The sequence below is a fragment of the Xiphophorus couchianus genome, chromosome 4 (assembly GCF_001444195.1).
Source record: "Xiphophorus couchianus chromosome 4, X_couchianus-1.0, whole genome shotgun sequence".
NCBI classification, from domain to species: Eukaryota; Metazoa; Chordata; class Actinopteri; order Cyprinodontiformes; family Poeciliidae; genus Xiphophorus; species Xiphophorus couchianus.
Window position 1 is genome coordinate 4,757,131 of NC_040231.1, and position 21,132 is coordinate 4,778,262.

Here is a 21,132-nt window from a genome sequence, read left to right on the forward strand (position 1 = left end):
TATATATATATATATATTTATTTGCATATTTTAATGTATTTCTAATATTGTATAAAAAGTTTTAAGTGATTAAATAAAAAAATCAGCATAATTTTTATCTGATTACTTGTCAGAATAGTTGATTACTTAAATCAACTATTCTGATTTATTTAGTTGATGATCGATAAATAGATGAATGAGTAATTGTTGGTCAGATGGATAGGTAAAACAGATGGAGATGGAAATCCTTCCTCTGAGCAAAAATACACAAACCCTTCTAAAAATAGGAAATGAATCCACATCTCATCCTCAGTCTTACCAAGTGGTCTGTCTCTGTCCACAGCTTGGATGTCCATCAGGCCAGGCAGATTTGCTCTCACAGTAATGGTGTTGGCCCCGGTGTTCTTGTCGGCTCGCTGGATGCTGCGGCTCTGCCAGTCCGTCCAGTATATATGAGAGCCCAGAAGGGTCAAACCATAGGGGTGTTGGACGGGAGTCACAAGGGTGTGTCGATTTTGCCCATTCAGGTCAGCTGCCTCAATGCGCTACAGTGAGATGACGGATTACCATAATGATATCATTATTTTCATTTTAAGACATCAGAAATGTGACCTGTGTGGCAAAACCATTAAAATATATGATTTGTACAGAAGAGATCAATGCAGTTAGCACTGACCTCAGTGTGAGCGTCGGCCCACAGTAACTGGGATCCGGCCGTGTCCACAGCCAGCCCGTTAGGCCAGCCCAGGTTGTTACTTATGAGGACCACACGGTCCGACCCATCCATAGCTGAGCGCTCTAGCTTGGCATGCTCTCCCCAGTCCGTCCAGTACATGTACCTGGAAAGCAAGCAGCAGAGAAAAAACAGAAAGTAGGTAAGAAAAAATTAAAAGTGAACATTGAAATCACAATCAGATTCCTTCAGCACGTGCAGAACAATCCAGCTGTCTCACCCCATCTCGTGGTAAAGAGCTATGGCTCGGGGACTGTCAAGGTTCTGCCACACAAGAACTTTTCTCATTGAGCCATCCAGGTTGGCTACTTCAATACGGTTGATTCCAGTGTCGGTCCAGTAAATCTTCCTGCCAACAGCGTCCAACGCCAGTCCATCCGTCGTCATCAAGCCTGCGGAGAGACAAAGGTGCAGTAACCACAACAAAACGGAGTGGAGTTGCACCGTAATGTGTGCTTTCTGTATACCTGTAGATATGATGTCTTCATGGGCTGTTCCATTAATGTTGGCTCTGCTGATTTTCTTTAGTGTGCTATCAGACCAGTAGACTTTACCTGCAACAGACAACACATAAAAAAACTCACATTTCTGCACCACTTAGTCTGATAATTAAGTATTTAGAAAACATCGGAGGGCGTACAAACCTTCTTTGGGGTCAACACCAATAGCAATAGTGTTTTTCATTGAGCTATTGACGGCCAGAACCACATCAGCAAAATATGGAATGTCAAGAGAAACCATCCTGATGTCCGTCCGCCGAGCAAAGATAAGGAAGCTACTCATTCCTGTACACACATGCATCAACAGTTTCGTTATAAAAACAGGTGAAACAGTTTTTTAAAGTAATAAATTCTGAAAAAATATACATTTATTAGACATTTTGTTGTTTTTATTCGCTTTCTTTTTACAAATATACTTTCCATACAATAGCTTATGAATTTATCAAACCGTATTGGCCTGTTGAAATCAATCAATTAATAACATGATAAATTAAAAGGAGCTCTTTATACCATCTTTGGTATAAAGAGAGAACCACTAGAAAAACAAAGACTGAATGACAAAAGTCTTCAGTGTAGTGCATTGGTCTCATCTAGCTCCTTTTTTGGTGTAAACGTATAAAAAAAGATAACGAACAGACATTTTAATGCAATACCTGAACCTATTTTTGAATATTTATTATTTATCTGTGAATATGCCAACTGGAGCTCCTCTTGTTATATCACCTGTTTAAATATTTTTAGAATGTAACCAGAAGGTTTTCTGTACCAGGTGTGCAGGTCTTCCCGTCGCTCTGTAGATTGATCCCTGTGGGACAGGAGCAGCTGGAAGCTTTGGGAGCAGGAGCCAGGAGACAGAGGTGGCTGCATCCTCCATTATTCACTGCACACGGATTATTCTCTACACAAAGACACACAGACAGGCTCTGATCACCCAAAGATCTACTTGTAATGTATGCTCAACAGAAAAAGAATTAAATTGTGGTGATAACCCCAGAGTAATTTTAATCAAAACAAAGTGAGGCGAAAAAACAAAATAGAATCCGTTATAATGTCAAGAGAGATTATTAAAACAAAGGAATTGAGAACCTCCAAATAATTCACCACAAAAATGTTTTTTTTTTTTTTTTTATGTATTTTTTGCCCCAGGAAACAAACTGTAAGTGTCAATATGCAATAAATAAATAGAAAAATAGAAATTCTTCATTTAGTGGGGAATTCAAGCAATTTAAATTAATTTAAGAACTCGCATGAAAAATTTTGCACCGGGATTGAAACTTGGAACATTTTTTAAAAATATGTCACATACTGTATACTCTCCAAATCTAATTCTAACAGATTCCATTAAAAAATATTAATCACTAGTTGTAGCTCAGATGCCTAACAAATCCTGTATTACAGTTTCAATTTAGACTCTTTTCAAGCAATAGTTATTACAGAGGTAAAATAATAAAATCACTTAATGGCATCAGATAAAGACTTGTCTACATGTCCAGATACACAGACTGACCAGTTTCCCGGTGCCGATGGAACATGTGAATATCCATAAGATTTTCCAGATTTTCAGCCAACGTGTGGCGCTCCAAGCCAGTGAGTTTATCAGCACTCTGGATGCTCTTGGACAGCCAGTCAGTCCAGTACAGCTTGTCTTTGTGTACAGTGAGCCCGAAAGGGTGAGGTAGCTCACTGCCTATCAAAACCTAAAAACAAAATATTGAGATTTAACTTCTCAAAACCGGCAAAATCAATTTTCAATAATGCTATTTCCTAGAAAAGTAAGCATATGTTACCTGTCTGTCAGAACCGTCGAAGTTGCCATATTCAATAGTTTTCATGCCTGCATCGGCCCAGTACAAGCGTTTGGTCTCGTAGTCGATGGCGAGTCCATTGGGCCACGTCAGATTGGACGAGATTATGACAATCCGATTGGAGGCGTCCATTCCTGCCCGCTCAATCTTTGGGTTGGCTCCCCAGTCGGTCCAGTACATGAAACTAACCAGACAACAAAACATTCAGCATGCGCATGTAGTAGCTGAGGTAAAATAAAACATTTTATAACATGATTAATGTTTTTACCCTCCCGTTGGGTCGACCACAATGTCTCTGGGTCGGTCCAAGTTCTCCCAGATCAACACAGTCCGCATGCTGCCGTCTGCATTGGAAACTTCGATACGATCCGTACCTGGCATCAAAAGTAGAACAGTTTTATTCTCATGAAATGCACCCTCACATTACTTATTCTACATTATTACGTGAGAAATATTCTGCTACTTGAGGCATTTTACCAGCATCGGTCCAATAAAGTTTGTTGGTCACCCAGTCAATTGCCAAGCCTGCAGGGCTTTCCAGGCTTGTATCTACCACCACCTGAAGAAAAAGAAAGCTAGAGTATGATTTTTTTTGTTCTTCTTGGGGTGTTGCTACACATTTTTATATCAAAACTATATTCTTTCCCAGACACACATTTTCAGAATTCACATTCACTTTTATAGCCAATTTTGGAAGTGCTCATTAATAACTTTTGCGGTGGTCAAAATATCAGGACAAAATGAAAGACAAACGGACTGACATATAACTAGGTGACGGACATATAATCACGTATACAGATTAAGAGATAACAGATGTCCAAATAGATGGGTGGGAGATTGTATGAGCAAATTAACAAATAAAAAGATGGCTGACCAAACAGATCCACAGATGGATGCATGTAACCCTCTTAATGTCCAACAGATTTAAAATCCAACAGCATTAAACATATTTTATCCTTCAGGTAAAATAAAATCTTGCGAATATCACAAAATCTTGTTAATATATTGGGCTAATCTTCTAAGGAATGAAACCACCTGATGATGTAATTTCATAACACCTCCAGCAGATGGAAGTATTGCATAAATTAATAGAATCATCTTCTGCAGCTGTTCTCACTGACTGCATTGTTGAAAGGACGAGTCACATGTAGAGTTCAGACAGACTGGAAAGGTCACTGACCTCCTGGTTGGTACCATTCCACAGCGCTCTGTTAATGGAGTCTGTGGTGACGTCCGTCCAGTAAATGTAGCCATCTTTGTCATCCCAGTCCACCGCCACGGCGTTGCGCACGTCGGCCAGGGGGATGACATCATCGGACATGTCCTCAGTATCAAAGCTGATTCGTCGGATGTCCGTCCTTCGGGCAAAAAGCAGGAACTTGTCAAGACCTGATTAAAGACCAAAGGTCTTCTGTCAGTCCTCTAGGTTTAACAATGAGGTCAACAATAAACAACAACAACAACAGCATTACCACAAAAACATCTAGCAGCTCTTGAAAGGAACATTTAATTAAACAAACTGATTAGCATCATAAATCACAACATAATTACAGAGGAATGGCCTACATTAAAAGCTAGGGGTCATGTAAGATATGACATAAGATGTTTCTCATTCAACTTGTGAAATTAGCTAGTAGAAAAAAAAGATGAATTAAAGGCTTATAAAAGTAAGATTTAGTTTAGGTCAGCAGTTATTAGACTACACTGAAATGTAAAATGCTTATCACATATTGAATAAGGTAGATATCTTATCATCTGCATGCTCATTTGTCCTCTACAATTTCGTTTCTTGAAGCAGCTCACACTTCAGCTCTCAGGTTGATCCAATTATATGACAGTTACAGGATTACCTCTTCTAATTTAGCTGCCCAGCATGGACTGTTTTATCATAAAACTGTCAAGAAGCAGAGGCTGCAAAAGGCGAAATCAAATATTTTACATCATTTGTCACCTTCTTTAGGATTGTATTTTTTCCGGCTAATAAATCTGTCAATAACACAAATCAGTTTTATGTTTGATAAATGTAGGTTTTGGTGACAAAAATAGCTATACAAATAGTAAAATTTAAGCTCATGTGACGTACATTCTATAATTATTGGTTGAATTATGTCATATTTACATTTCTGATGGTATTATCTAGGGGTGGGCAATATGATTTGAATTTATCAAATTTTGTTGTACTGTTGTGATGACTATTAAATTGACAATAACCATTTATTGCATCTTTTTTAGGCAACTGTGTGACTGTGAGTCACAGCAATTATAGCCCATAAATACAAATACTGCTCTTGAAAAACATTTCCATGTCTTTAGGACACCACTCACATAAAGAAGTGACTTAAATCACTGAACTGCTCACAGTAAATGCATTTTCAATGTTACTGGTATTTATTGATGCGATCAGGATCCAAGTAATTGTGGTGATTTGTTTTTGTACATATCACTTATTTTTTAATATGGGGCAGGTTTTCCTAATATTTAACTGTACTTAAATGAAAGTCTAGCTTTTTCAGCATTTTTAGAGTAAGATTATGCTGCTGTAACAAAAAACAGGAAGATCTGCAGTGGGAAATTGACTCACTGTCAGCACAGTTGTTGCTGTCCACTTTTTTGAAGCCAGTGGGACAGGCGCACGTGTAGGTCTTGTTGCTGGGGAGACACAGGTGGCTGCAGCCTCCATTGTTGAATCCACAGCGGTTTCTGCCACCTTCAGGACAAGAAGTCACACAAAGCTCATGTTACTTTTGTTTTGTGAAATTTGACAGAGGCCAAATTTGCAAACCTTTGACTCTGTCCTCACAGTTTTCCATAATATTCTAATTGATACAAATAAACTTGTAGTCAAAAATCAAATAGCATACTTTGCAACACTTCTTTTGTGTTGCACCTACAGTACCATAACCAAAGAACTTAGAATGTCAGGTCCTTTTAGAATGAAGGTGTATGCTTGGATTTTACTGGAACGCCACACTGTCTGCCCTTTACTTGGTCTTTAAGCTCTACATCAATATGAGCTCAGATGACTGACAGAACATCATCTAAAACAAAAACACCAGTGCCTGACCTCCCTCTGGCATTGCAGAGGCAGCTCACAGTTCATTTTAGAGTCAGACAGTAACAGTCCTGTTAACAGTACAAACACAAAAACTTTCTCTTGGCTGCATGTCAAGTGCAACATGGCTTGCTATCAAAGAATACAAGCTTTACTGTTATTTTAATAAAACCTTCGCAGCTCAACAGTTCACAACATAATCTAATACTACTGCAGCAGATTATTATGTTGTCTGTGTAAGGCAAGCTTTCTCATCTGCACGATAATACCTCAAGAATTGTACCTGTGTACTGCTGATGCTTATATTATTTTAATATTGTCATTTTCTGAAAGCCACAAGTGACTTACCAATATTGATGTCAAAAAAACTTTTTCCATCATAACTTATTATGTTTTTAAATAAAGGAAAAAATATAAAAGACCGATTATCATTTTCATTAAAACTTTTAAGTCTTTAAAGTATGGAAGATGCATAAATCACAGTCTTTCCATTGCTTTTTGGAGAGAAAAAGTAATGGGGGAAAAAAAAGCACTTTTCTAACTTTTCTTAGTCACGTTGTCTAAAATAGAAAGACAAATCATATGCCGATGACGATGTAATGTCTCAGCACCATCTGGGAGGCTAACACTCCCTGACTGCAAACAGAAAGGACTGTTTTCTTGACCAAATAAATAACTTCTTAGTGAGAATATATCAAAAGGAGGTTTGCCCATCTGTTGCCAACACAGAAAAAGGCTACGTTGCACACATTTGTAAGAAAGATCATCTATGAAAGAAAGATCCATGATACAAGGAAAGAGAACAGATTCCTCCCAATCTCTCTGTTCGAAACACATTTTATCCAGGATTATTCAGCAACTAGAATGTTGGATTTGATGGAAGGACAAAACACTTTATGCAATGGCTATGACAGAAAGCCTTGTCAACAATCAGTTCACTGATACAATCGCGGGTGTGGTTCCCAAGCATATAATTGTCTCGTAATAAAATGTATTTTTTTACAGGGATGTTTACTTTTTATGTTTCCTTTGTCAGCATAAGCATATTTGCTTATTGAACAAATGACTTATTGCTTTCTCCAAACATTATTCCTGAACATTTAGCTTTGATAAATAACATGACGCCAAGGCAAGATTGCTCCGCCAATCAGAAGTGTAATGCAGATAGAGCAAACACCTGACTAAAACATAATTAAAAGGCAAAGGTAGTAAAGCTCACTGTGTTACCTGAGGCATTTGGTCAGCCATTTTTTGGCGAGACTTTTTTTTTTCCCAGACAACATTAAGGAAAAGAAGACAAACAAAAAGAAGAGTCATACATCTGGTTCATGAAGTTATTTGAGGGAAACCACAAAGAAGTAGACGTCAAAGCCCAAAGGTCTGACCTTAATAGATTCCATATTAGGAGCGCTAAATTGCTTTTGCAAAAAATGAATGTTTCACACAAGCCTATAAATTCAACTCTGTTTGGGTTTTAGAAATGGAATAAATTTTAATCTGGGTAAATCATGTCTTAACCTGCAAGTGTCTTTTAGGGCCATGTTGCCAAGGGAAACCAAACAGACTTGATGGTATCTTAAGCATATTGTTGTGACAGCTGCCTTGATGTAGTGGAACCTTTACTACTAAAATACAGATATGTGCAGTAAAGTCAGACTTGCAAATTCACTGCATAGAGAAATCAAATAGAGTAACAATGCTGGTCAGAAATGGAGCACATTTTGCAAAGGTTGATCATAAAACTTCTGGAAAAAAGCCACAGCGATTTTAAATTTGTGGGTGTAGGACAGGGGTGTCCAAAGTCGGTCCTCAAGGGCCGGCATCCTGCATGTTTTTGTTCTCTCCCTGGTTGTAGTAACAACCTTCTCAGCTTGTCAATGTTCTCCTAAGGCCTCTAATGAGCCATCATTGGATCCAGGTGCGTTAAACCAGGGAGAGAACTAAAACACACAGGATGGCGGCCCTCCAGGACCGACTTTGGACACCCCTGGTGTAGGGTGTTCATTTGTTAGGTCTCTAACCTAGTCCTCTCACATGACGCCATTGTTGTGTTGTTGCTTCTCAGCAGATAAACAATCATACATTTTCAGGAATTCAAATTCAGCGTAGAGTTTTCTTCTACTTATGCTCTTGGCTTCTTTCTGCCCCTCTTTGCATTTCTAAGCTACTTAACATATTTCTCAATTGTTAATATGGAAGCTAATTTAACCATTGACAGGTTTTCAATATGACAATCTGTACCTTAAAACCAGCAGTGAGGGGGTCCTAGTTTTGAGTCTCATTAATAAATCTGACATCTCTTCAAGCTGTAAGTTGTTAGAAAGCTACAGATTGTTCATATTGTGAATTTGTAAACTAACAAATATATAAAACTTGACCTCAATGAATTGTAGAACATGACAGAAAATAAAAATAACAAATTTAATTGGATTAAATTAAATTTTGGCAATTTCTTATTGTTTTCCATTTCAGAACTGCCATTTCAGATTGCAACTAGTGCAAATCACAAACTGTCCATTATCTTTAAGTTGAACAGGTTTCATCAATGCTAACATCACCTTCATTAACTGATTTCACCGCCGTGTATTTCTCTATGCCACCTGTTAGAAGAAAGTCATGCAAATATTCTTCTGCTCAAGTTGTGTACTGACCTGCAGGCTGCCTTTGCGGGTGAAGGGTATGGATGTCCATGGGAAAGTGGAGCTTATTGCGGATAACCTCCTGGTTTTTGCCTGTGAATTTGTTGGCACTGTTGATGCTCTTGGTGTGCCAGTCAGTCCAGTACAAGCTGTCCTCAAAAACCGTGATGGCAAATGGATGCGGAAGGCCTAACCAGAGAAAGATTAGATGAAAAAATGCTAGAAAACGAAGCAACAACCATCAAAGCTCACTTTCTAATAAAAAATAAAATTATTTTGTGAAAAGGTACTCATAAATGTGCAAAAAGATCGACGTCAAATTTCACAGCTTTTAATGAGCAAAAATAATGACTTGTGTTGGCTGAGAACTCAACAAACAAACTGAATGATGTTACAATTGGCTCTTTCTATGAAAATACTTAATATTTCCCTATTCAGTGCCGTGGTTTTGACTGATGTCATGCTGTCTGTATATAAAACTGCTTTGAATTACTTAGCCTCTCATCTAGCCAATAGCTGGTTTTGTTGTGGCCAATCAATCCAAAAACCAAGGGCATTGCATAATCTGACTTCTCTGTACAAAATCTGACTGCAAGATCAAAGGCAACCCTTAAACTGAGCACAATAAGACAAATAATGGCCAGTTCGTTTCTAAGTCTGCCAGTGCAAATTTTGATGGAAGATCTTAATCTCAACAGTAATACATTCCAGATTTTCACCACAGCCTTCAAGACATGCATATATTTTATTTGGGTTTCCATCATGAAACAGTTACCCATGTGGGCCAATAAGTTGGGTTATTTAGGTCAGATGATGGTCTACACTAGAATGAAATGGCTTAATTACCTCCTCCTTGTGTAGATAAGTTCTCCAGAGACTTGCTAATGACCTAATTATTCTATTCAGGTGTGGAGCAGCAGAGTCGCATCTAAAAGTTGCAGGACACCGGCCTCTGAGGACTGGAGTTTGACACCCTTGGTCTACAGGCTAGTTAAGGCATGTAAACCACCAGTTTTTCAACTCCATTTTGGTTTAACATACAGTTGCGTGGAAAAGTACTAGCTATTGCTGAAAGAAATCCTGGAAATGTGGAAAAGGATGCTCCAGCCATTTTGGTAAACACACAGCATAGTATTTGTGGAGGAATAGTAACACTCCACATCACCCCGAAAACACAATTCTCACTATGAAAAAGCGTTAGAAGAGTCATGCTGTGAGATGCTTTTTTTCCCCTCAGCAAGGGGAGACAAGATGGTCAGAGTTGAAGGAAAGGTAGATGGAGTTAAAAATGGGACTCCTCTATCTAGCTGCATTCAGATTAAAGCAGTGGTTTCCATTCTACAAGTACGTAACTCTAAATGTACAGCCAGACACAAAAATGGCTTAGTCAAAGTCCATAGGTTTGGAACAGGGCTGTAATTGTTTTAGTTTTTTGATTTAGTTTTATTTCGTTGCAACTTTTTGTCTAATTCAGTTATTTTTAAATAGTTCTTGGAGTGTGTTTGCTAATTTATATTGGTCAAATATTTAGTTTTAGTTTAGCTTTCATTAGGTTTAGTAGTAGTTTTGTTTTTTCATACTTTGGTTAATTTTTAGGTGCAGAATGCAAAAAGGTCAAAGTGTTGAATCTCAGCAGAAAATGTATTCAATTGTTGAACAATTAACTGACTAGTAATTTCTCCCAACTTTTGCCGTCATCAGTTTGCAGACTAGAGTAAGTGCATAAACACAACAAAAACAAAGGTTATTATGTATATAACTTCAGTATGTTTTAGGTTTATAAACATACAATACAGTTCCATATTGTTCCAGTTAGTCCACATTAATTACCATTTTTATTTATTTATTTCAGTTAAAAAAAGTTTTCTCAATTTCACTTTGTTATTTTGTTAGTTTTAGTTAACTCTGATAAACTTGTCTGGGAATCAGCTAAATAAATCTTAAAATCGCTTTTTGCAGGCTGCTATTTGTGTCTCGGAACCCTTGAAAAAAATCCAAATTTAAAATCCTTGCGGTATGAAGTCACTTTTTCTAATTACACAAATGTCTGAGCTAGACCTTCACCTGAATACAGACCAGAGGATGGAAGTATCCCAGAAAACGTGTCAAGTACTGAGGAGGACTCTTGTGCCATGCTGGTTCAGTTCAAATGTATTTTTTCTCCTCCATCCTAATCCTTCTGCAGAACTGTAGCTGAAAAAGCAGTTGGATGAGATTGCTGAATGGATGGAAAAAGTGATTTCTGCTTCACAGAGTGGCTGCGGTGATTGAGGCGGGCATGCTGGTGCTTAGCTTTTCAAAACACCACGGCTAGTTTAATGACAGTGTTTTACGACACAACATAAATGTCAATTGCTAAATGGCCAAAGTGGGAGGAAGACTGGAATGATAATGAGCAACAAGAACCAGAGTGACTGTGTGTACTCGAGTGTAAACTCAGCAAAACAACAGTTTCATTGTTTCAGTCGGCATGCTTTGCAAGGTACAAACTTATTTACCCAACAATACAGATGAATGTACGTAATTTAGCTACAAATTAATACAAATTACTTTTCCTTCTGAGGTCTCAAACTTTGTACAGTCTTTATAATTAAAAATGCCCCCCAGCCTTCTCAAACAGATCCAGGTGCATGTCTGAACAATTCGGATAAAAAGGTGTGTATTTTCTGATCTTATCGCAGCGTAAAGGAGACAACATTTGCACCCTCTTTCCTCCTCCTAAGTCCTCGACATCAATGATGGCGCCTGGTTTTGACACGGTCACCTTCTTTCTTATCCTCTTCACACCCTGCTTTTCCGGGACAGCTGGAGGAGCAGCTGCAGGCGGACGGGGGCATCAAACGCTCCAGCAAGTCTTCACAGATATGTCACCTTTAACCTACATGTGGCACATTCCTGTCCTCAAACGCCTCAACAAAATCTGTCGCACTTTGTTTCAAGAGCTCATCAGCAACACAGCATCGCCTCCAGCTGGACAGAAAGATGGTAGAAAAAGGCTGGAGTCATCTTTGTTGAATTTTTTATTTGTGGATTTCATTTTGCTTTGAGATGAATTTTCTCTGATGTGAAGTAGCTTAATCAAAAGGAATTTTGATAGAAGAGAGATCCACAGCCTGCTGCTCTGCTCATATTCCCCAATGTATCATAACAAATTATGCCTTGGTTTTAGCCTCATTTTACTTACAAAATGGGAGATGAAGAAGCAAAAATGGCACCGAAATGTAACAAAAGCAGAGTAGTGACATCTGTAATAGGTTTTTACACATTACTGGCAAACGTGTGAATAGTATTTTTTAATTTATATAAATTTTTGAGTGTTGCAAAACTTGGTAATACATGACATGTTTCTCTATGGTATAAATGTGACATAATAATCTTGAGTCCTTCTTCAAAATGACAATATAAGACAACATGTTTTGTGTCCCAGGAATGGAACTTTGGTATACAAGGCATGTTGTGGGCCTGTGATTCTTTCAAAGGCCCAAGGAACCTTGATATAATGCTTCACATAATAAGCCTTTTGTAATACCGCAGTATTGTAAATCACAATCTGGAGACTTGCACCAGAAAACACAGAAAATACATCATCAATAAGTGTGTAAAGAGGATAATGATCATTCTTACCAACAAAATTAACCATTCCTCAGCCCTTTAAGCACTTATGTATGAATCTTATAAAAAAACATGAGGTGAGCAATACTGCATTAAGGAATTAGAACTCTGGACAACTGATTGCAACATAAGCAATGGTGAAATATTCCTCTCATGCTTAAATTTAGTGAAATCTTGTGAAAAGACAAAGTGTGTTCTGATTGGCACAAAGGGGGGTCTGCAAATTATTAACAGCATGCATGCACAAAAAGTGTTTTTGAAAGAAATATACTTAAGGAATGGATTTTCTAAAATATTACAGAGAGAAACTAGGCTACTTATATAAAAGATGATCTCTTCTAGAGATTTTGAGAAAAGAAAAGCTGGGAAATAATTAAGGAATGAGTTATTCTTCTGTTCTGCCATAGTTCCTTTAGGTTTTTATAGTTACGTTTTAGACACCAACAGCCTTAGGTTACATCTTAAGCATATGCTATGTGCATGCATTAATCCTAAATTAAATAATAAAAACTGTTCAGGTCAACTATAATTGTGCATTCACAAAATAATAAATAAATGACATAAAAGTATACATTTAATGGAAAACATTTAGAAGTCATGAATATTTCCCTAAATCTACATCAGTCAGCCAGGAGACAAACTGCAGGAGACAGTTTTGTGAAACCCCAGCTGGACGTATTTGGTCTCTGGCAGAGCTACTGTATGATCATGACAATGCACAAAAATAACTAAATTAATTAATAAACACTCCCACAAACTTGCAGAGACAACCAGACTGTCCTTCCTGTCCCACCACCTCCAGCTGAACAGGTGTGCAGGCCGGATAGCGCCACCATCCGTGACACACACCACAGGGGGCTGGCCCACATCCAGCCAGCTCCCTCACACACAAAAACACACACGCAGATCTATAGGTGCAGGGGGATGAGTACTCGTTAACATTCCTGGGCACAGCAGCTCAGAGTGTAACACACCCTCTTGCGCACACACACACAAAAAGGAAAATGTCCCATTTGTCCTGTGTGTTGTCTGAGCAAACACAAGCTGTGGAGGAAGGACAGGGCCAATTACAGCCTTTTATCCTCAGAGCACACATCATTAAGAAGAGCTCACAGGAATGATGCCCTGCACACACACCCACATCAAACATTTCCCCAGTCCTCTTTCTTCCCACTGTTTAACACCCTGATCATCACTGATGGGCTTCAACCATCTTTCCACTTCATCAAAAAAACACTCCAAAGCTTAGAGGCCATTCTGGCAGATACAAGTTAATGCCCACACTTCAAATTTCTCTGTGGAGTATAACTCACAAATTGATCCATTCGCATGTTGGATGGACAGATTTCATGACAGATCTATAAAATGTGTCTACACAGGGCTGTATCACTATTAAAAACAAATTTGTTTGTTGGATGAGTTCCTCTTGATAAGACCCAAGATAGTTATTTTCTTGGTCCAACATGCGAGTCTCCCAAAAACCCTTCTGGAGCTTGACTAATGGATTTGTTTCAGAGAGAACAAACTTCACTAATACAAATTGGACTTTAAATTAGTCACATTTTGGCAGTAAGAGTTTACAAAGCAGAAATTGGAAGGACAACTGTGAAATTTCTCCACTGACAGTCCTTAAAGTACAGATGCGTAAATTGAGTTCTGACCACTTCACTGGTCATTTTAAATATCTGAGTTATTTAAGCGCCCCAATGCAGAACAGATATAGGGCTATGTGTTGGGTGTACGTATTTATTATATCATTTATCACAAAAAAATTCTTACAAGAATTTTGATTTAATGTTGTCTTGATATTTTTATTTAACGATGTTAAATAAAAAACAAAACTAACAGAATTCAGAAATATTATTTTTTGCTATTTTTTTCTACTATTTGTTCCAAAAGAGCCACAATAAATGTCATTCAGTTCAAAAATATGATTAAATACAGTCACTGTGTGCAGGTTAGTCATATAAATCACACTTCTGAAAGTAAATGGCATCCAGAAGGGGCTCATTTCAAGTGGGAATGTTTTTCAAGAACAATATTTGCGTTTGTGGTTCTATGAATGCTGCACCATACACCTACAGGACTGAAAAAGAAGTAATAAATAGCTTTTTACTCATTTTTGTTGTTACCACAATAGTACCAAAGAAATATTGCAATATAATGTGTGTCCACTATGGATTCCTGACTGTCTTTTCACTGGAACATAATTTCCTGGAACCATCTCTTCTACCTAGGCTGCGTTTTATTTTTGGACTTCCACTGGGAAGTCCAAAAATTGAGCTGCTTACGTAGATTACCTCCCCTAACTTTGAGCAGCTCCCACCGCTGGACTGCCACTGTGTTCTGGGGACACAATGTCCAACCACCGCAACAGCACAGTCCAGAATGTGATTCGAATCTGATTAAAACTGCATTAATCTCCAATTACTTCATGGCGCCCCAACGCAGTTCCAAGATTTATAAACAGAAATGGGATCAGAAAGTGACAAATCCAATCTGATCTCCACCTAAAAGCTCTTTTTGTGCTTTTCTCTTGAAAAGAAGAGTGGCTATCCAGTTTGGTGCCATTACTCCCAGTTCCAGCATCACTGTTGAATTCAATGGTTTCACTAACAACCTACTGTGATCACAGTGTTCTGCCTGGCTGCCTCTCTGCCAACCGAGAAACACTGAACACAAACACACCGGGGAACCACCATTACTATCATAAAAACCTGAGAAACAAACATGTCTGTTTTCTTCAACTCTGTGTGTTGGTGTGTGTGTGAGAGTGAGTGGCTTTTTAAAAACCAGATCTGTACTTTGATGTACATCAGCACATTTCTCAGCAGGGAGCAGCAACATGAAGAGAGGCATGCACTTTGCTCTTTGTTCTTATTTATGCTTTTTGTGCCTGTGCATATCACTGGTGGACACATGCATGCTCTTTAAGGGAAATACGGCACTAATTAACTCCACATGGAGAAGTGCAGCAGTGCTACAGTACATCATCTGTGAATGTGTGTATGTGTGCTTCTTTGCATCCGAGTGAGATAATTTATGAGAATTGAGGGAGAAACTGAACTCTGGCCTGACCTCTCTTCTACCTTGTAATCAGATTTAAATTAAATAAATATATCTCTTTTAAGATTCTTGGAGAAAAAAACTGAAAGAATGTGGAGTATAAAGGTAATTTTTTCCCCAAAAATAGGGAACAGTTTCTACAAAAAGACAGTAACTTGATCTCTGTAGAATGTTTTCCTGTATTCCTTTTATTTTGAATGAATTTAAGCACAAACTGACTGAAACAGATACAATTTAGAAACACTTTTATAACAGCACAAATTGCATGTTACTGTAAATTAACTTGCTATTTGACTATATTTCAAATAATGTAAAAGATGCAAGATTTCCTTTGCATATTGTTTTTTTTCCTTCAACCATGCTGTTCATCAACCATGCTGAACCATGAACACAGAATCGAGTTATGAACTGAAGTATGGCTTGTGCTTATGATCACAACCCTAGCATCACTTCATGTAATCACACCTTCAGCTCAAAGTGTGTCAATACATATTTATAGATGTGTGTTTCCACTCAACATTCATTAGGCCTTTGTAATAAAACAACAGAATCATTCTTTATGTTTGAAATGGAGAAATTAGAAAAATAATATCCTCGTTTTCTGCTGAAGAACAACAGAGTGGGTTTTACAGGAAGTAGTTTTAGTTTTTAAACTGTATTCTTATGTTTTTTCAAACTTCTTAGTAGTTCCAAACTTAATATTAGGGTATGTTTTTTTGATGAGTAACTATTCTCAACTCATGAAGATAAATATGTGTCTGCCTTTCTTGAATGAGAGGTTCTCTTTTCTTTCCCATTTTGAAGAGTGGCTAGGAGAATCAGTCACATCTTATTTATACCTCAAGGAAGCAAAAATAAAGAAAAAAATTACAACTTACAAGGATCTAGAAACTCAGATTAATTTTTAAAAATGCTAAATGTGCCAATAATTGTGGTACTGGTGATTTTGTAAGACCTTGTTTTAATTGGGGATTTCTTCCCACTCTGTAAAATGTACAAAAACTAAATGTTTATTCACTTTTTTCTACTTTACTACTGAAATAAAACATTACCATAATTTATTTTATATATCTTTAGCACCATCTTTAAATCATAGAAACTGCTGTAATATTTCAGGAGGTTTTATGAATCAGGTCTAGTCAGCCATAAAAATATGCTGTCATCAAGAAGGTGGAAGAAAAAAAGCATTCAACGTCTCCTTCAGTCTCACAAATAAATGCCAGTATTCTACTTTTCTCTCTGGATCTGAACTCGTCCTTACATCATCCGAAGCCTGAAAAAACAAACGGCGGCTCGGTTTACCATTGCTGATGACGGCCTTGCGGTTGCGTCCATCCAAATCCGCTCTCTCGATGACGTGATGCTTGGCGTCCACCCAGTATATGCGGCGGCTGGCGTAGTCAATGGTGAGGCCGTTGGGCCAGAACAGGTGTGTGTCTGCGATGACCCGGCGGTTCGAGCCGTCCATGTTAGAGTACTCGATGCGTGGCGTGTTCCCCCAGTCCGTCCAGTAAATCTTACTGAAGGGGAAAATGGGACATTCGTGGTGAGTTTCGTGCTTGTACAGCTGAAGCTGGCATACAACAGATTGTTGTCAGGATTTCAGACGCAGCAGATGTCTTGATTTACAAAAACAAGTTTTCTTTGCCTCCAACATTTACGTCCTCCTCATCGTCACTCATCTGTTATGTGTAACCTCAGAAACTTTCCCCCCCCTCATTTGTTAATTATCCCATGCTAATGAGCTCTCTAATATGCCGCACGAGTTTTCCACTTTTAAATTTCAGTGGGGCCTTTTAGGAAACTTTCTCCTGCCACCGAACAACATGAAACCAGGCAGGAGGACACAGTTAGCTGCTGCTCCTTTTGTGAAATACTTGTTCCACACAGATGCTCGCCTGTGGGTAATGCCGTGCTGCCAGACTTTAATCGCTGCTCTGCTGCTGCTGCGCTACAACTGGGACATGTCCAGAGGGGATATGCATATATGAATGTGTGTGGATTTGAAAGCATCTGGGGTGAATTATGAAGTGTGTGTGGATGTCGACTCGTACCCCTCGATGGGGTGCAATGCAATGGCTCTGGGCTTCTCCATATTCTGCCACAGCAACACTTTTCGGTGCGTCCCATCCAGATTGGCCACTTCAATGCGGGACGTCCCGGAGTCTGTCCAGTAAAGCTTATCGTGGATCCAGTCTATTGCCAATCCCCCTAAAGCAGAGGAAAACAAGTTTTTTTTAACCTAATTAAAATTATTCAGTTGAATTTTGTGGAAATATGTTGGCAACCACATATCCTGTGAATAAAACAAAAACCTAAACTGTAGATTAAAATTACAGGCCTCTTTTTTATTGCGCATGTAGTTTATGTTATTGGTAGCTGAACAAATAGAATTAGTATTTTTACCAACTGCATCAGTATGATGAGGACTGGACAATATGGTATAAAAAACTTATGATATAAGCTCTACATTTCAGTAGGTATCAATAACTGTCTATCTTTATTGTTTATGTTTTTGTTTTAAATATCTGAAGTCAGGATAAGGGTTCCTAAGGGGGAAGTAGAAGACGGCATCAGAGATCGATGCACAGAAATGTGACTGCACTAAATAATCATGAGGCCTGATGTAGAATAAAGAAAAAAGCTCAAGTTTACTTGGCTCAGCTCCAAAATGAATCAGGTGATGGATGGAAGGAAAGATGCAGGGCTGAGTATCGTCAGAAAGAAGCAGAGTTGAATAAATTGGATAAATGATGAATGATGCTGCTGTCCCTAAGCTGAACCCATTGGCTGCCACACCCACCTGGGCTCTCCAGACCGGTGGAGATGACCTCCTCCACGTTGGAGCCGTTGAGGTTGGCCTTCATGATGCGGTCAAGCGTCACGTCCGACCAGAAGACGAGCTCTCGGCTGTGATGGAAGTCCAGCGCGATGGCGTTCTCCAAGTTGTTGAGCAGGAGGGTGTATTCTGAGCGGTGTGGTAAAACTTGTCGGATGTCGATGCGGTTTGCAAACAACAGCACTGGCTCTGGACCTAAAGAAAAGTTCGTGGTCAAAAGAGAATAAAACACTTAGGTAGGACCAAAGGATGCTTTTAATAACAGCAGGCAATAATTTCAGCTGAGTTGTGGCAGCTGCCTGGCAGGCGCTCCTAACCCAGGTTTAACTCTGATCTGCAGCAGATTGATGGCTTGCTGCAGCAGTCCTGCACTCTACCTCTGGAGCACGGCTAAATCTACCTCAGAATGAAACGGAGCCCCCGGAGCAGCTGAGTGGATAGAGTTACAACTTAAGAAAAGTGGAACCACTGTGCAACCAAACTTTTATTGGAGGTCAAGCCTTGAGGAGTCTCCGGTGACATGTCAAGGAAGAAAAGCGGAGTAGTGATTTTTACCCAGAGCTTTGCAGCTGCGCTTATCAGGCCGAAGCTCGTAGCCGTGGACACAGCGGCACAGGAAACTCCCCTCCGTGTTGGTACAGCCCTGGCTACAGTAACCCTCTTCCGCACACTCATCCACATCTGGAAAAAACCACAGAAGGAAATATTGACTGCAGCAATAATTTTCCTTTAGGGTTAAAAGTAAATGGAAGAGACAAATTGCCAGAAGGGAGTTCAAGGAACAAAATAATTTAACAGTTTTAGAACAATTGAGATAGAGAGTTGAATTAATTTATTTCAAGCATCTAATCTTTTGACTTAAGGAGAAGTTCCTACTTTTGGAAAACTCCAGGATAAGAAAATGACAGATTAATACGACCACATATTACAGTTGCTGGATATTTAATCGACTGCACTTACATGATGCAAATGTCCCATTGCATGACATGCTCCTGCTAATGGCTTAATTTCATTCAGTTTTTTTTGAAGCAGTAGCTGCATTTCCATTCCAAATGTGTGAAAAACTTTAACATTCTGCTAATGATGAAAGAACACAATTTTGCAATTGCAGTGTTTCCATTAAAAAAGAAACGTAATTAAAGTTACACATGGATACGTTTGTTCACATGATAAGTCATTAAAAAACATGCCATGCCGTCATCCTCCAAATACTTCCTGTTGTTGTCTTCTGCGTCTTTTCCGCCAATAGTAACATCTGGTTGTTGATCATGTGACTTCTGTGATGCACAAAAAGTGCTTCCTTTGCAGTTTTGTGAAATAGACCAATTTCAATAAAGCCAAAAAAACCAAATCATCTTGGCGCTAAAACATTTTATCAATAAACAAGAGATTTCCCAAAGGTTCATGTTTCAATTAAGGAAATTTATTTTTGAAAAGTCAAATTGCTCTATTATACGGTCAATGGAAACGCAGCTATCGAAACATCTAAAACGTGCCGTACTCTGCATTTTGGCCAAAGGTTTTGAGTTCAGTCACAATAACTTCTTTCATTTTAGTAATTTGGTTCTAAATATACAACTACTGTTTTTTCAACCAGACCAGATTCAGTTACAATGCCTGGTGCACAAACAGCTAACATAGCCCAGTCAGCATGGTATTGTATATATTCCTTCTGATTTGGTTCCTGGGAAAAGAAAAATGACATTTTAAACCATTTACTTATCAGTTATGCTTCTGGAATTTCCCAAGACTCTCTTGAGGATATAAATGAAAATTTCATAAGTGGGAGGTAAGAGCGGCACCTCATGCAGAATAATGTTGGATTGATGTCACCCCCAGGAAGTCAGTGAACACATAGCACTTGGCAAGTTGTCATAAATATTAACACCCTTGCTCACTCACTTTCACCAGCAAACCCTGTCACATTGTAATCCACGCCCCCTGTGCTCCCCACACACATCACACACACACAAAGACAGAATTACCCTGGCAGGATTTGTTGTCGTCGGTCAGTCGGTATCCGTTGTGACAGGTGCACTGGACCAGTCCTCTGACCATCTGGCACTTCTGTAAGCAGCCTCCATTATTCTGGTTACAGTTGCCCTCACTGGACCGTGGCCCTACAGGACGTGCAGAAAGATTACAAGGACATAAACACAGCTTGCTGATTCAGTAAAAATGTGAAAAGCATCTGGCACATTTGATGTTGGACCTGGAAATACTTTTAGGAGTGAGGGTTGAGGTTACTGAACTTTATCAACACAAACAGAATATGCTCCTTCAGAAATATATTTAAACGTTACTGAAGCCACATATAGTTGCTCCATGAAGGACTCTGCTGACACCATGACCTTTCTTTCATTACCAGAGTCTAAATCTCACCTTTGCTTGACTTTTTGGGAGTTTTGGAGAACATTGTAGCATTTGTTTGAGCCTCTTAAGATCAGAGTTTTTTCAGTGGCAAAAATATTTGCAAAAATATCAGCTGACTTCTGATCTTAGGCCAACTCCAGACTGCTTGGAAGACTGGACCATGACACTAAAATCAGGCAGATCATAAATGGTTTTGAAGAGGCTCTAGTTAGATGGTGAGAAAGCTATTGTTGCTCGACAGCTCATAGCTAAGAAAAAAAAAAAATGATGCTTCTTTCTCTAAACCAAAAGCTTAAACCTATAACAGGTGTAGTAACCTCCAATATCTTTAAGGAAATTCCATGTGAGCTAACCATCTAGAGCAGATAAAAATCTTAGTTATTAAGAAAAAAGTGTACTAATGTTCAAATGGTGCAAGAGGTTATTGAGGTATTAATGTGGTGTGGACAGGGCCTTATGTTTATTTGAGAAAAAGGTTTAAAAAAAAAAGGGCAGAGGAGAAACTTTCGAGGTTAAAAGGAAAACATTTTCATG

At 38.7% G+C, this 21,132-nt stretch overlaps 1 protein-coding gene across 3 annotated transcripts in view; it reads right to left on the reverse strand.

The window, feature by feature from the left end:
* The window catches only part of lrp4 (low density lipoprotein receptor-related protein 4), a 112,432-nt gene that overhangs the window by 10,287 nt on the left and 81,013 nt on the right, over window positions 1-21,132 (reverse strand). For all 3 annotated transcript variants that reach the window (XM_028014753.1, XM_028014752.1, XM_028014754.1), the window contains exons 10-27: window positions 20,211-20,345; window positions 18,781-18,906; window positions 18,190-18,420; window positions 17,441-17,597; window positions 16,689-16,906; window positions 8,721-8,897; window positions 5,599-5,724; window positions 4,198-4,406; window positions 3,495-3,576; window positions 3,286-3,391; window positions 3,000-3,201; window positions 2,720-2,909; window positions 1,979-2,110; window positions 1,357-1,497; window positions 1,180-1,266; window positions 933-1,104; window positions 656-818; window positions 299-524 (exon numbers count right to left, since the gene is read on the reverse strand). In XM_028014753.1, coding sequence (XP_027870554.1) covers window positions 299-524; window positions 656-818; window positions 933-1,104; window positions 1,180-1,266; window positions 1,357-1,497; window positions 1,979-2,110; window positions 2,720-2,909; window positions 3,000-3,201; window positions 3,286-3,391; window positions 3,495-3,576; window positions 4,198-4,406; window positions 5,599-5,724; window positions 8,721-8,897; window positions 16,689-16,906; window positions 17,441-17,597; window positions 18,190-18,420; window positions 18,781-18,906; window positions 20,211-20,345 — 2,880 coding nt within the window. The remainder of the gene's footprint in view (window positions 1-298; window positions 525-655; window positions 819-932; window positions 1,105-1,179; window positions 1,267-1,356; window positions 1,498-1,978; window positions 2,111-2,719; window positions 2,910-2,999; window positions 3,202-3,285; window positions 3,392-3,494; window positions 3,577-4,197; window positions 4,407-5,598; window positions 5,725-8,720; window positions 8,898-16,688; window positions 16,907-17,440; window positions 17,598-18,189; window positions 18,421-18,780; window positions 18,907-20,210; window positions 20,346-21,132) is intronic.